This window comes from Staurois parvus, unplaced genomic scaffold (assembly GCF_062004578.1).
Source record: "Staurois parvus isolate SC_StPar_1 unplaced genomic scaffold, SC_StPar_1.0 ptg001557l, whole genome shotgun sequence".
NCBI classification, from domain to species: Eukaryota; Metazoa; Chordata; class Amphibia; order Anura; family Ranidae; genus Staurois; species Staurois parvus.
In genome coordinates, this window is record NW_028319353.1 from 165,265 (window position 1) to 181,021 (window position 15,757).

General features: G+C 49.5%; 1 protein-coding gene across 4 annotated transcripts in view; it reads left to right on the forward strand.

Moving 5' to 3' along the window:
- Positions 1-15,757, forward strand: part of SIDT1 (SID1 transmembrane family member 1) — a 160,879-nt gene that overhangs the window by 113,274 nt on the left and 31,848 nt on the right. For all 4 annotated transcript variants that reach the window (XM_089662818.1, XM_089662819.1, XM_089662820.1 and 1 more), the window contains 8 exons: positions 949-1,042; positions 4,938-4,981; positions 7,242-7,313; positions 9,481-9,620; positions 9,748-9,821; positions 12,183-12,249; positions 14,664-14,737; positions 14,826-14,949. In XM_089662818.1, the coding sequence (XP_089518944.1) occupies positions 949-1,042; positions 4,938-4,981; positions 7,242-7,313; positions 9,481-9,620; positions 9,748-9,821; positions 12,183-12,249; positions 14,664-14,737; positions 14,826-14,949 (689 nt within the window). The remainder of the gene's footprint in view (positions 1-948; positions 1,043-4,937; positions 4,982-7,241; positions 7,314-9,480; positions 9,621-9,747; positions 9,822-12,182; positions 12,250-14,663; positions 14,738-14,825; positions 14,950-15,757) is intronic.

A 15,757-nucleotide genomic window follows, 5' to 3' on the forward strand; every position in this document is an offset into this window, starting at 1 on the left:
CATTGTTGCGATCTTCCTCATCATTAGCCATAGATCAGGTCCCAGTTATCAGCATTCTGCTATGGAAGACATCCATTGATACTTGTGATACATTGTTGCATTCTTCCTCATTACAAAGCACCGATAGGTCCCAGCTATCAGCGTTCTGCTATGGAAGATATCCATTGATATTTGTGATACATTGTTGCGATCTTCCTCATTACAAAGCACAAAAAGGTCCCGGTTATCAGTGTTCTGCTATAGAAGACATCCATTGGTACATTGTTGTGATCTTCCTCATTGCAAAGCACCAATAGGTCCTGGTTATCAGTGTTCTCCATACACGTGATACATTGTTGCGATCTTCCTCATCCTGAACCATAGATCAAGTCCCAGTTATCAGCGTTCTGCTATAGAAGACATCCATTGATACATGTGATACATTGTTGTGATCTTCCTCATTACAAAGCACCTATAGGTCCCGGTTATCTGTGCTCTCCATACATGTGATACATTGTTGCATTCTTACTCATTACAAAGCACCGATAGGTCCCAGTTATCAGCGTTGTGCTATGGAAGACATCCATTGATATTTGTGATACATTGTTGCGATCTTCCTCATTATAAAGCACAAAGAGGTCCCGGTTATCAGTGTTCTCTATACACGTGATACATTGTTGCGATCTTCCTCATCCTGAACCATAGATCAAGTCCCAGTTATCAGTGTTCTGCTATAGAAGACATCCATTGATACATGTGATACATTGTTGTGATCTTCCTCATTACAAAGCACCGATAGGTCCTGGTTATCCGTGCTCTCCATACATGTGATACATTGTTGCGATCTTCCTCATTACAAAGCACTGATAGGTCCCGGTTATCAGTGTTCCTGTATAGATGAGTGTAGTAATAATGATGAATGTCGGTGATGTCAGGTAACATTCTCCTCCCCCCCCCCCCCCCCCCCAGGGTCGGTCTATCTCCACGCCACGCTGCTCTGCCTCCTCTTCTTCCTCGTCTTCTATCTGGGAGCCTTCCTGGTCTTCTTCGTCCATCACTTCAGGTACGTCTGGCAGTCTTCTCTATGTCGTCTCCTTTTCTAAAGCTGGCCACACACTAGTAGATTTTCATTCAAATTTTTTCGTTTTGAGAACATTCTTTACGTTTTCTAATCATTCATGGGGTCAAATTGATGTTCGTTTTTTGACTTTAGTGGTGAAAAAAAATCGAATAGCAGGATACAAAATTTTATCTCAAATGAGTGAATTTTATTAGGACCACTAGATGGAGCTGATGATTGTAGTAAATGCCGTATTTTTTACCCCATAAGATGCACCTAGGAGGAAAAAAAGAAAAAAAATATTCTGTACCAATGGACTGCAGACACAGTACAGGAGATGACCAGAGACTGCGGACATAGTACAGGAGATGACCAGAGACTGCGGACACAGTACAGGAGATGACCGGAGACTGCAGATACAGTACAGGGGATGACCTGAGACTGCAGATACAGTACAGGAGATGACCAGAGACTGCGGACACAGTACAGGAGATGACCAGAGACTGCGGACATAGTACAGGAGATGACCAGAGACTGCGGACACAGTACAGGAGATGACCAGAGACTGCGGACGTAGTACAGGAGATGACCAGAGACTGCGGACATAGTACAGGAGATGACCAGAGACTGCGGACATAGTACAGGAGATGACCAGAGACTGCGGACACAGTACAGGAGATGACCAGAGACTGCGGACATAGTACAGGAGATGACCGGAGACTGCGGACACAGTACAGGAGATGACCGGAGACTGTGGACACAGTACAGGGGATGGCCAGAGACTGTGGACACAGTACAGGAGATGACCAGACACTGCGGACATAGTACAGGAGATGGTCAGAGACTGCAGACATAGTACAGGAGATGACCAGAGACTGCGGACATAGTACAGGAGATGACCAGAGACTGCGGACATAGTACAGGAGATGACCAGAGACTGCGGACATAGTACAGGAGATGACCAGAGACTGCGGACATAGTACAGGAGATGACCAGAGACTGTGGACATAGTACAGGAGATGACCAGAGACTGCGGACATAGTACAGGAGATGACCAGAGACTGCGGACATAGTACAGGAGATGACCAGAGACTGCGGACATAGTACAGGAGATGACCAGAGACTGCGGACATAGTACAGGAGATGACCAGAGACTGCGGACACAGTACAGGAGATGACCAGAGACTGCGGACATAGTACAGGAGATGACCAGAGACTGCGGACACAGTACAGGAGATGACCAGAGACTGCGGACACAGTACAGGAGATGACCAGAGACTGCGGACACAGTACAGGAGAGGACCAGAGACTGCAGACACAGTACAGGAGATGACCAGAGACTGCGGACATAGTACAGGAGATGATCAAACACTGCCGACCTTTGGGGAGCAGAGGGAGGGGGGAGCGATTACCCAAATTTGACTGGTACCCGCTCCCACTTCCGCGGAGTTGTCCTCCCTCCCAGTCTTCTGGGACACGTGACAGGTCCCAGAAGAATGCCGGACCATTCACAAAGCAGCGCACCGCAAGCTGTCACAGCCAGGTACCAACACTAAAGATGCCGGCGCCGGTGAGAGAAGACGGTGAGGACAGCGCTGGACTGAGGAGCACAGAATCGGTATTCTAACACGGCGGCGAGAATTCTGGGACAGCTGCTCCATATTCACTCCATAAGACGCACAGACATTTTCCCCCAGTTTTTTAGGGGGAAAAAAGTGTGTCTTATGGAGTGAAAAATACGGTAAGTATAATAAGTTCTGTATAAAATATGTGCTATATTGCCAAAAGTATTGGGCTCCCTCCAAATCATGTGATTCAGGTGTTCCAATCCCCTCCAAATCATGTGATTCAGGTGTTCCAATCCCCTCCATGGACACAGGTGTATACAATCAAGCCCCTAGGCATGCAGACGGCTTCTACAAACATTGGTGAAAGAATGGGTTGCTCTCAGGAGCTCAGTGACTCCAAGCGTGGTCCCGTGATAGGTGGCCACCTGGGCAATAAGTCCATCCGTGACATTTCCTGGCTACTAAATATTCCACGCTCAACTGTTAGTGGGATTATAACAAAGTGGAAGCAACTGGAAACAACAGCAACTCAGCCACCAAGTGGTAGGCCACGTCACATGACAGGGCGGGGTCAGCGCATGCTGAAGCGCACAGTGCGCAGAAGTCACCAACTGTCTGCAGAGTCAATAGCTAAAGACCTCCAAACTTGGTGTGGCCTTCAGATGAGCCCAACAACAGTGTGTAGAGAGCTCCATGGAATGGGTTTCCATGGCTGAGCAGCTGCATCCAAGCCTTCCATCACCAAGTGCAATGCAAAGCGCTGGATGCCGTGGTGTAAAGCACGCCGCCACTGGACTCTAGAGCAGTGGAGACGGGTTCCTGGAGTGACCAATCACGCTTCTCTGTCTGGTAATCTGATGGACATGTCTGGGTTTGGCAGTTAGCAGGAGAACGGTACTTGCCTGACTGCATTGTGCCAAGTGAAAAGTTTGGTGGAGGGGGGATTATGGTGTGGGGTTGTTTTTCAGGGGTTGGGCTTGGCCCCCTAGTTCCAGTGAAATGAACTCTGAAGGCATCAGCATACCAAGACATTTTGGACAATTTCATGCTCCCAACTTTGTGGGAAGAGTTTGGGGATGGCCCCTTCCTGTCCCAACATGACTGCCCACCAGTGCACAAAGCAAGGTCCATAAAGACATGGAGGAGCCAGTTTGGGGTGGAGGAACTTGACTGGCCTGCACAGAGTCCTGACCTCAACCCCATAGAACACCTTTGGGATGAATTAGAGCGGAGACTGTGAGCCAGGCCTCCTCCCCCGACATCAGTGCCTGACCTGACAAATGTGCTTCTGGAAGAATGGTCCAACCTTCCCATAGCCAAACACGGCACACGTTGATGTCACAGGGTGACCCCACCCGAGGTCGAGAGCGGAGTGTTTTTTTTTTCTCTTTTGGGGTCAGCGGTGGTGGCGGTCATCGTGATTGACGTTGCTACTTCAGGGGACATTTTTTTTTTAGTTTTTTGTTTTTCATAAAGAACTTGTCAAAGACTGTCTTCTGTCATTTTTCACTCTACCCTGAATGAGTAGCAGTACCATGTATCCAGGGGCGGACTGACAACTCATGGGGCCCCCGGGAAATAGGGGATCATGGGGCCCCTGTGTCCTTGCCCAAACTCAAAAAAACCTATGAAAAAGGTACCAGGGGCATCTCATGGGGCCCCCCAGGCCCTCAGGCAGTGCCCGAGTTTCCAAATGGTCAGTCCGCCCCTGCATGTACCCCATATTCATTCACATGGGGGGGCCAGGATTTGGGCACCCCCTTGTCAAAGGGGGCTTCCAGATTCCAATAAGACCCCCACAACTACCGGCCATGGTTGCGGGGAAGAGGCCCTTGTCCCCATCAACAAAGCACCCCCTATGTTGAGGGCATGTGGCCTGGTATGGTTCATTTGGGGGGCTCACTTGTCCCCCCCTTTCCTGACCAGCCTGGCTGCATGCTCAGATAAGAGTCTGGTATGGATTTTGGGGGGGACCCCCACGCTATTTTTAAAATAAAAATTAATGGGGGGGTTCCCTTCAAAATCCGTACCAGACCCGAAGGGCTTGGTGTGTATGGAGTGGGAGGGGCCACACTGTTTTTTTTGTTGCCAGCACTTCTGTTTCCGTTCGCCGCTGACAGCTGAAATATTAAGGAATGTTGCATGACTCAATAATATACCTCATGCGGCAGTTTAGCAGCTGTGCGATATCCTACCACATACTCGGAAGCGGTAAGTTTTCCTAACCTTTCGTTAGGTTCAGATATTCGACCGCAAACTGAACGGGGGGGGAGGGGGGGGGTTCGGCCCATCACTACTTGTATACCATTTTAAGTTTTCATTTCTTACAGGTCGCAGTCAAAGGGACAGGACTTGGCGGGGAGCCCGGATGAAGGTACTCCTTCTGATCTCTGTGCAATCATTAAACTGATTGTGTTCAGGACTGGATCTAAGGGGGGTGCTGGGGTGGGCTGTGCCCCCCCAGATTATAGCTGTGCCACCCCCACCCCCCCTCCATGAGCCAGTCTGATGCAAACAGTTGATGTAAGGAGGCACTCTGAAGGGGATAACTCTTCATGTGTGATGGGATACTTTGATGGGGACAATTGATGTAATGGGGATAACTGATCCTATATGGGGGGGCACTCTGTTGGGGACAGCTGATGTGAGGGGGGACTCTGATGGGGATACCTGATGTAAGGGGGCACTCTGATGGGGATACCTGATGTAAGGGAGCACTTTGATGGGGCCTCTGATGTAAGAGGGGACTCTGACTGGGCCTCTGATGTAATGGGGATAACTGATCATATGTGAGGGGGCACTCTGTTGAGGACAGCTGATGTAAGGGGAGACTCTGATGGTGACCCCTGATGTAAGGGGGCACTCTGATGGGGATACCTGATGTAAGGGAGCACTTTGATGGGTCCTCTGATGTAAGGGAGCACTCTGATGGGGCCTCTGATGTAATGGGGATAACTGATCATATGTGAGGGGGCACTCTGTTGGGGACACCTGATATAAGGGGGCACTCTGGTGGTGACCCCTGATGTAAGGGGGCACTCTGATGGGGATACCTGATGTAAGGGAGCACTGTTATGGGGCCTCTGATGTAAGGGGGCACTCTGATGGGGATACCTGATGTAAGGGAGCACTCTGATGGGGCCTCAGATGTAATGGGAATAACTGATCATATGTGAGGGGGAACTCTGTTGAGGACAGCTGATGTAAGGGGGGACTCTGATGGTCACCCCTGATGTAAGGGGGCACTCTGATGGGGATACCTGATGTAAGGGAGCACTCTGATGGGTCCTCTGATGTAAGAGGGGACTCTGATGGGGATACCTGATGTAAGGGAGCACTCTGATGGGGCCTCCGATGTAATGGGGATAACTGATCATATGTGAGGGGGCACTCTGTTGAGGACAGCTGATGTAAGGGGGGACTCTGATGGTCACCCCTGATGTAAGGGGGCACTCTGATGGGGATACCTGATGTAAGGGAGCACTCTGATGGGTCCTCTGATGTAAGAGGGGACTCTGATGGGGATACCTGATGTAAGGGAGCACTCTGATGGGGCCTCCGATGTAATGGGGATAACTGATCATATGTGAGGGGGCACTCTGTTGGGGACACCTGATATAAGGGGGGACTCTGATGGTGACCCCTGATGTAAGGGGGCACTCTGCTGGGGATACCTGATGTAAGGGAGCACTCTGATGGGGCCTCTGATGTAACGGGGATAACTGATCATATCTGAGGGGGCACTCTGTTGGGGACACCTGTTATAAGGGGACACTCTGGTGGTGACCTCTGATGTAAGGGGGCACTGTGATAGGGATACCTGATGTAAGAGGGGACTCTGATAGGGACACCTGATGTAAGGGAGCACTCTGATGGGGCCTCTGATGTAGTGGGGATAACTGATCATATGAGGGGGGGCACTCTGATGGGGACAGCTGATGTAAGAGGTTATTGGTTGTATAAGTGATTCATCGCTGCTGTAAGTTGAGCTGGTGCTACAGCATTGGGTTGGTGCGCTCTGCTACAGACCGCTCAGCAATTTGTAGTCATAGATGTGATTGCAGAAGGATTGTCGCTGGTCACCGACGTGAGATGCTGAACTTAGGGGTGGATTTACTAAAGGCACTTGGCAAGTGTAGTTGCACTCATTGTCCCCCACGAGCTTTACAAATGTGAAGTTCTGCTGAGTTCTGTCATCTGATCACATGCAATCACAAATGCTGTTTTTTTTCTCCTTGCTCCTGATTGGGTATTCTATACAAACGAAGATTTACCACATTTACTAATGCAAATGAGTGCAACTTCACCTACAAAGTGCTCAGTCTATTTGCCTTTAGTAAATCCACCGCATAGAGTTCTTATGAGGCATGACAGTTATTGAGCATAGAAGGGATCCTATCGCCACCCGATGGACATAATTGGTACTGCAGACCAGTTTTCCTTTGTGCACTTTTGCTGTACTGTTTATTTCTAGTTTATATTTGTCGCTATTTTTTTGGAAGCTGTTTGCTGTCTGTAGTCAATTACTGACCCTCCTATTGTCCAGACCGGATCAATGGCATGTCTGTGATCGGAGTTCTCTTGGGTCTCATGGCTGATTTCATGGACATTAACAGGACACGTTGTGTTTGCAGGTGAAGGTACGGTGGCGGCCTCTCATCCCATCACCACCGGCACCCCAGAGGGCAGCAGCTACGGGGCTATAGGTATGACAAGTGTGATTGAAGCGTTGTCACCTTCACTGATACTAATGGGGCTGCTCAGGATTGCTCAATCAACTACATTGTCTAATCCTCTGCTCCTCCTCTTCTCATCCTCTGCTCCTCCTCTGCTCATCCTCTGCTCCTCCTCTGCTCATCCTCTGCTCATCCTCTGCTCATCCTCTGCTCCTCCTCTGCTCCTCCTCTGCTCATCCTCTGTTCCTCCTCTGCTCCTCCTCTACTCATCCTCTGCTCCTCCTCTGCTCCTCCTCCACTCCTCCTCCACTTGTCTTCTGCTCATTCTCCGCTCGTCCTCTGCTCATCCTCTGCTCATCCTCTGCTCTCTTTCCCTGTCTGTCTGTCTCTTTCTTCTGGCTGTGTGCACCCCGACCCCTCTTCTATCCTCTCTCTGTGTTGATCTATTGCACCCCCCCTGTCTGTCTCTTCCTCTCCTCTTCACATTCTCCCTCGCTCTCTCTCTGTCCCCCTCTATCCCATTTGAACTCCCGATCTCTCCCCCTTCCCTCTTCTTATTCTCGCCCTTCCCCTCTCTTTATATTGCTCTCTACCCCTTTCCCATCCTCCCTCTCCCCCCCTTCACTCTCTTTCTCTTCCCTTTTAAAATCTTTCTCACCCCCCTTCTGACTCTCTGTCTTCCTTGTCTCCCCCTTCCCTCTCTCAACCCTTCCTGAGCTCTTTCTTTGCCCCCCAACACAAACACTCCCACATTTTTTCTCTTTCTTCTCTTTTCTTCCTCTCTTCCCTCACTCTCTCTCTATCCCCCCCCCCCCATTATCTCTTTCTCTCTCTCCCTTTATCTCCCTCACCCCCCCCCCCCCATTCTCTCTCTCTCTTTCTCTCTGACTTCCCCTTTCCCACATTTTCTCTCCCTCATTTACTCTTCCCCCATTTTCTCTCTCTCTCCTCTTCTTCCCACACCTCCTCTCCCTCTCCCCTATTCTCTCCCCCCCCCATTTTATCTCTCTTCTCTTCTCACACTTTCTCTCCCTCTCCCCCATCCTCTACCCCCCCCCTCCCATTTTCACTCTCTCTCTCCTCTTCACACATTCTTTCTACCTCTGCTCAATTCCCCCACCCCCATTTTCTCTCTCTCATCTCTTCCCACACCCTCCCTCCCCCAATTCACTCTCTCTCTCCCTCTCCCCTATCCCCCCCCCCCATATTTTCTCTCTCCTCTTCCCACACTTTCCCCTATTCTCCCCCCCCCCCCCCCCCAATTTTTCTCTCTCTCCACTTCCCACACTATCTCTCCTTCTTCCCCATTTTCTCTCCCTTCCCCAATTCTCTCTCTCCCTCCCTCTCCCCCATTCCCCCCACCTCCCCATTTTCTTTCTCTCTCCTCTTCCCACACTTTCTCTCCCTCTCCTTCATTCTCCACTCCCCACCCCCTCAAATTTTCTCTCTCTCTCCTCTTCCCACACTTTCTCTCCCTCTCCCCTATTCTCCCCTCCCCCATTTTTCTCTCTCTCCTCTTCCCACACTTTCTCTCCCTCTCCCCTATTCTCCCCCCCCCCATTTTTCTCTCTCTGCTCTTCCCACACTCTCTCTCCCTCCCTCTCCCCCATTCCCCCCACCTCCCCATTTTCTCTCTCTCACCACTTCCCACACTTTCTCTCCCTCTCCCTCATTCCCCCCCCCCCCCCCCCCATCAAATTTTCTCTATCTTCCCCCTTCCCACACTCTTTCCCTCTCCTGTATTTTCTCTCCCTCTCCCATTCTCTCTTTCTCCCTCTACACTATTTTTTCTCTCTCCTGCATTCTCTCTCTCTTCCTCCTTCCCACATATTCTCTCCCCCCCCATTTTCTCCCCCCCCCCCTTCCAACATTTTCTCCCTCTCCCCCATTCTCTCTTTCTATTTCTCCCACTTTCCTTTCCCACACTCTCTCTCCCTGTCCCCATTTTCTTTTTCTTTCTTCCCCCCTCATTTTCTCTCTCTCCCCACTTCCCACGCACTCTCTCTCTCCTCCATTTTCTCTTGCTTTCCCTCTCCCCCATTCTCTCCCCCCCCCCTTTTCTCTTTGCTCATCTCTTACTCTCTCCCTATTTTTTCTCCTCATTAATTATTTTATCACTGTCTCCCCCTCTCTTCTCTTCTCTACCTCTTGCCCTCTCTCCCCACTTTCCTTTTTATCCCCTCTACTCTCTACATAGACGAGTCCCGCCAAAGGCAGGGAAAATCCATTCCGCCCATCCCCCGCCCGCGCGTATATTCTGATAGCTCTGCGGATGAAGAGAGCGATTTTGATGGCATCCCGGAAATGGACAGCGATAAAAATGTAATCCACGCCAAGGTACGTGTGATAAACACAGCAAGTGTCTCGTATTAGTGGCATAGAGCCACCAGTCACTGATTGGACGGCACAGAGCTGCCAATGTTGCGACGATTATCAGTTGGAATAACAGCCATCCTTGTTCCAGACCTTCCTGTACGTGTCTGACCTCGCCATTAAAGACCGCCGAACCATCAGTAAGAAATACAAGATTTACTTCTGGTGAGTATTGAACGACTTCCAGATTATCGACCACAAATATGGTGTCAGGAAGTGAACGCAGAGTCTTAGCATGCAGCCAGAAGGACATGCTGGGAGTTGTGGTTACTGAACAGAGAAAGCCGCATATGTTATTTTAATTTATTTCAGGTACTTATATAGCGCTGTAAATTTATGCAGCAATTTACATATGTATTGTACATTCACATCAGTCCCTAACCCTCAAGGGGTGTACAATCTAAGGTCCCTAACCCTCAAGGGGTGTACAATCTAAGGTCCCTAACCCTCAAGGGGTGTACAATCTAAGGTCCCTAACCCTCAAGGGGTGTACAATCTAAGGTCCCTAACCCTCAAGGGGTGTACAATCTAAGGTCCCTAACCCCTAAGGGGTGTACAATCTAAGGTCCCTAACCCTCAAGGGGCGTACAATCTAAGGTCCCTAACCCTCAAGGGGCGTACAATCTAAGGTCCCTAACCCTCAAGGGGCGTACAATCTAAGGTCCCTAACCCTCAAGGAGTGTACAATCTAAGGTCCCTAACTCACATTCATACATACACATACTAGGGCCAATTTAGACAGGAGCCAATTAACCTCCCAGCATGTCTTTGGAGTGTGGGAGGAAACCGGAGTACCCGGAGGAAACCCACGCAGGCACAGGGAGAACATGCAAACTCCAGGCCGGTGGTGCTGTGGTTGGGATTTGAACCAACAACCCTAGTACTGCCAGGAGGAAGTGCTAACCACTAAGCCACTGTGCTGCCCCATCCATATTAGCCATCCATCTATGGGATTCTAAGGCACCACCAGCAAAGACTCAGAAACCAGCTGTGCAGCAACAAGCCAACCTAGTTGGCACTTAGTGCTTACCTGGTGCTGGGTGGTGCAGCTGCAAGACAGCCCTGTTGGTGCTCAATGCCTACCTGGTATTCAGCCTACCTGGTATTCAGCTCAATGCCTACCTGGTATTCCAGCTGCAAGACGGCCCTGTTGGTGCTCATTGCCTACCTGGTATTCAGCGGTGCAGCTGCAAGACGGCCCTGTGGGTGCTCAATGCCTACCTGGTATTCAGCGGTGCAGCTGCAAGGCGGCCTAGTAGGCACTTAGTGCCTAGATGGTGTTGGGGCCCAGGACACCCCTTCTATAACATGACAATGCAGTTCCCCCTATGGTCATCATTCACCTATTATTATTATTATTATACAGGATTTATATGGCGCCAACAGTTTGCTCAGCGCTTTACAAAATGAAGGGAGACATGACAGTTACAATACAATTTGGTACAAGAGGAAACAGAGGGCCCGGCTCACAAAGCTTACAATCTAGGAGGAAGGGTTGAGTGATACAAAAAGTAATAGCTGTGGGGGGGGGGGTGAGCTGATGGAGGAAATAAATGGCGATTTACTAGGTAGAAGCAGGATAGGCTTCTTTAAAGAGAAAGGTTTTCAGGGATTGTTTAAAAGTGCATAGATTAGGAGACAACCGGACAGATTGGGGTAGGGAATTCCATAGGATGGGAGAAGCTTGGGAGAAGTCCTGGAGGCGAGCATGGGAAGAGTTGACACGAGAACTAGAGAGCAGAAGGTCTTGGGAGAATCGAAGAGAGCGGTTTGGTTGATATTTTAAGACCAGGTTGGTGATGTAGCCGGGGGCAGAGTTGTGGATGGCTTTGTAAGTTGTTGTTAGTATTTTAAATTTTGTTCATTGGGCGAGTGGAAGCCAGTGGAGGGTTTGGCAGAGAAGGGTGGAGGACACTCATTGGAGGCCAGTGGAGGGATTGGCAGAGAGGGGTGGAGGACACTGAGCAGAGATCAGTGGAGGGATTGGCAGAAAGGGGTGGAGGACACTGAGCGGAAATCAGTGGAAAGATTTGCAGAGAGGGGTGGAGGACACTGAATGGAGGTCAGTGGAGGGATTGTCAGAGAGGGGTGGAGGACACTGATTGGAGGCCAGTGCAGGGATTGGCAGAGAGGGGTGGAGGACACTGAGTGGAGGTCAGTGGAGGGATTGGCAGAGAGGGATGGAGGACACTGATTGGAGGTCAGTGGAGGGATTGTCAGAGAGGGGTGGAGGACACTGATTGGAGGCCAGTGCAGGGATTGGCAGAGAGGGGTGGAGGACACTGATTGGAGGTCAGTGGAGGGATTGGCAAAGAGGGGTGGAGGACAATGATTGGAGGCCAGTAGAGGGATTGGCAGAGTGGGGTAGAAGACACTGAATGGTTGATAAGGTGGTTTAGCCTGGCAGCGGCATGCATGATGAACTGGGGGGGGATAGCCTATGTAAAGGTAAGTCAGTGAGTAGTGCGATGTAGTAGTTGAGGCGAGAGGTCACCTATCTCACTCTATGACGACTCTCTTCTGCAGGAACATAATCACCATCGCCGTGTTCTACGCTTTGCCCGTGGTCCAGCTGGTCATCACCTACCAAACGGTATGTGTCATGTGTACTAAATGTGGCCCCTTCTCTGTCCAAATATCGCTTAAGCAAACTGATCCAATGTATTCTCATTTTATACTTCTGCATAGAGTGTCAAGGGGCGGGGACCACCTATAGGTCTCATTGACGCCTTTGTCACCGTTTAGGTGATTTGCTTTCACTTCCTGTTCTGGCGACACCCAGGGCAACTCCCATTTTTAACTACGGACTACTTACAGTTTGTTCTTTACAGCTGTCCCATTTCTGCAGTGTATTCTCTATCAATATATTTATGGAATTCTTTAGGGGCTTGTGATGGGGTGTCTTCTAGGAAGGATGTGAGGAGAAATCTCTCTAGTGTGTTACAGTCACCACTAAAAGCCTGACAGAGGGCCTAACCATCTCTGTTCTTTGCACAGCCAACAAAAAAAATGTTCCCTTTTTATTATTTAACTACTTGCCCTCCAGAGGATCCCCCCCTTCCTGACCAGGCAATTTTTTGCGTTACGGCACTGTGTTACTTTAATTGCGCGGTCATGCAACGCTGCACCCAAATGAAATTTACGTCCTGTTTTTCCCACAAATTGAGCTTTCTTTCCATGGTGATCGCCTGTGCGTTTTTTATTTTTTGTGCTATAAAAAAAATTCTGAAAATTCTGAGAACAAAAAACTATATTTTTGACTTTTTGCTATTAAACATATCCAGTAAAAAAATTAAAAAAAATCAAATTTAGTCATAAATTTAGGCCATGTTCTGCTAAAAAAAAAATCCCAATACGTGTAAATTAATTGGTTTACGTGAAAGTTATAGCGTTTACAAATGGCGGTGATGATACCAGGATTTTTTTTTTTTTTTTCACTAGTAATGACAGCAATCAGCGACTTATAGCAGGACTGCGGCGGGCATTCTGACACTGGGGGGGAACTCACTTGGTGTCACTGACATCCCCAGTGACACCAATACAGTGATCAGTATTAAAAAAAAGCACTGACACTGTACTAATGGCACTGGGCAGGAAGGGGTTAACACAAGGGGCGATCAAAGGGTTAACTGCGTGCTGTTTTACTAAGTGCTGTGTCTCTGTGCTTCACTGTAAGCACACTGCTTTGGATGGTTGTGCTGTGCACAGCCACCCAAAGCAATGTGCATGAGCTGACAGGGAGGAGAACTGTTTTAAGAAAATTGTATACGAGTGCACCTGTAAAAATCAAGTAGCAGCTGAACACCAGGTAACCAAACACCCCAAAAACAATATATATCATAAGATGCAGCGCTACAGAAAAGGAGTACTATGTAAGGCGAATATGTGCATCAAATAACAAATAAATAAATGAATCAATAAATGCAACAGTTCATAGAATAAGGTGACTTCAAGTGCTCTCCTCTATTTCATATCCTCCTGATGCTCAGGCGCTGTGCGAAATAGTGCTGAAGGAATGCACACTCACCAGAACGCACAGTAAAATGAGCAAATCCCCCCAGACGACGTGCGTGTGCACGAAACGCGTAGGAGGAGCCAGGAACGCCGTGACGTCACGCCGCCGGAGCATCGTGGAGCTCCGGCGGCCATCTTTAACATTGGACGGTCAGTCCACATATCTCTTATACACACTGCTGTGTACCATCGATAGCTTGTTGTGCCAATAAACCTTTCAATTACCTACTACACTATGGATATGTCTCTGTCTTGACTCCCTTGGGGAGTATCAATTTGCAGCTATTCATCTCTCTGCTGGGTAAGGAGCGTATGTAAGCTGTAAGGAGAAGTCCACAGGCCACCTACCAAGGGATCATACAGGAATATCCAGGAGCTCTGGAGGGAGGTTATCACACTGCAGACCTTATCCTGACCAGCTGATGACCCAGAGGGGAATTTATATTGACAAACGCTCATTTTACTGTGCGTTCTGGTGAGTGTGCATTCCTTCAGCACTATTTCGCACAGCGCCTGAGCATCAGGAGGATATGAATTAGAAGAGAGCACTTGAAGTCACCTTATTCTATGAACTGTTGCATTTATTGATTCATTTATTTATGTATTTGTTATTTGATGCACATATTCGCCTTACATAGTACTCCTTTTCTGTAGCGCTGCATCTTATGATATATAAGGAGAACTGTTTTGTTTACAAACAATTCTCCTCCCTGTCAGAGATGCTCGGCAATCACCGGCCGGGACCCGGTGATTGACAGCCACGGATGGCAGCACGCGTCCCCTACCTGGAAATGCATAATCACGTATATACACATGATTTTGCACACCCGTGCCACCCTGTAGCAGTATTTCTGAAGTGGTTAAGGTAACAATGTAACTATGTGTTGGAACTTTCCCTAGTTTTAGGATTTGCACTCTTCCCATTGCTCCTGGCCATTGCTGTTGCATAACGGATAAATTGAGCCATTGGGACATTGTGTGCTTTTCTCCCAGGTGGTAAATGTGACGGGAAACCAAGATATCTGCTTTTACAACTTCCTGTGCGCCCACCCACTCGGAGTACTCAGGTCAGTAACCTTGTAGTGGGGGGGGGGCTCTTACCTCCTTTAGATTCATATCTATCCCTTCAAACTTTATATTTTTATTTTATTTCAGCGCTTTTAACAACGTTCTGAGTAACATGGGTCATGTGATGCTGGGATTCCTCTTCCTCCTGATCGTCCTGCGCAGAGATCTCCTTCACCGCAGCTTGCTGGAGGCCAAAAACGTCTACGCTCTGGTATGTTCTACAGCACCATCCATGGGTTTGTCAAAAGACCGAGCTGCCATGGGTTTGTCAAAGGACCGAGCTGCCATGGGTTTGTCAAAGGACCGAGCTGCCACTGAGTGAAGGCCACTGAGTGGAGGCCAGTGGAGGGATTGGTAGAGAGGGGAGGACGACACTGAGTGGAGGCCAGTGGAGGGATTGGCAGAGAGGGGAGGAGGACACTGAGTGGGGGCCAGTGGAGGGATTGACAGAGAGGGGAGGAGGACACTGAGTGGAGGCCAGTGGAGGGATTGGCAGAGAGGGGTGGAGGATGCTGAATGGAGGCCAGTGGAGGGATTGGCAGAGAGAGATGGAGGACACTGAGTGGAGGCCAGTGGAGGGGTTGGCAGAAAGGTGAGAGGACACTGAGTGGAGGCCAGTGGAGGGATTGGCAGAAAGGGATGGAGGACGCTGAATGGAGGTCAGTGGAGGGATTGTCAGAGAGGGGTGGAGGACACTGAGTGGAGGCCAGTGGAGGGATTGGTAGAGAGGGGTGGAGGACACTGAGTGGAGGCCAGTGGAGGGATTGGCAGAGAGGAGTGGAGGACACTGAGTGGAGGCCAGTGGAGGGATTGGCAGAGAGGGATGGAGGACACTGAGTGGAGGCCAGTGGAGGGATTGGCAGAGAGGGGTGGAGGACACTGAATGGAGGCCAGTGGAGGGATTGGCAGAGAGGGGTGGCAGATACAGAACGGTTAGTAAGGTGGATGAGTCTGGCAGCAGCATTCATGATAGACTGAAGAGGGGATAGCCTGCGATGAGGTCGGCCAATGAGGAGGGA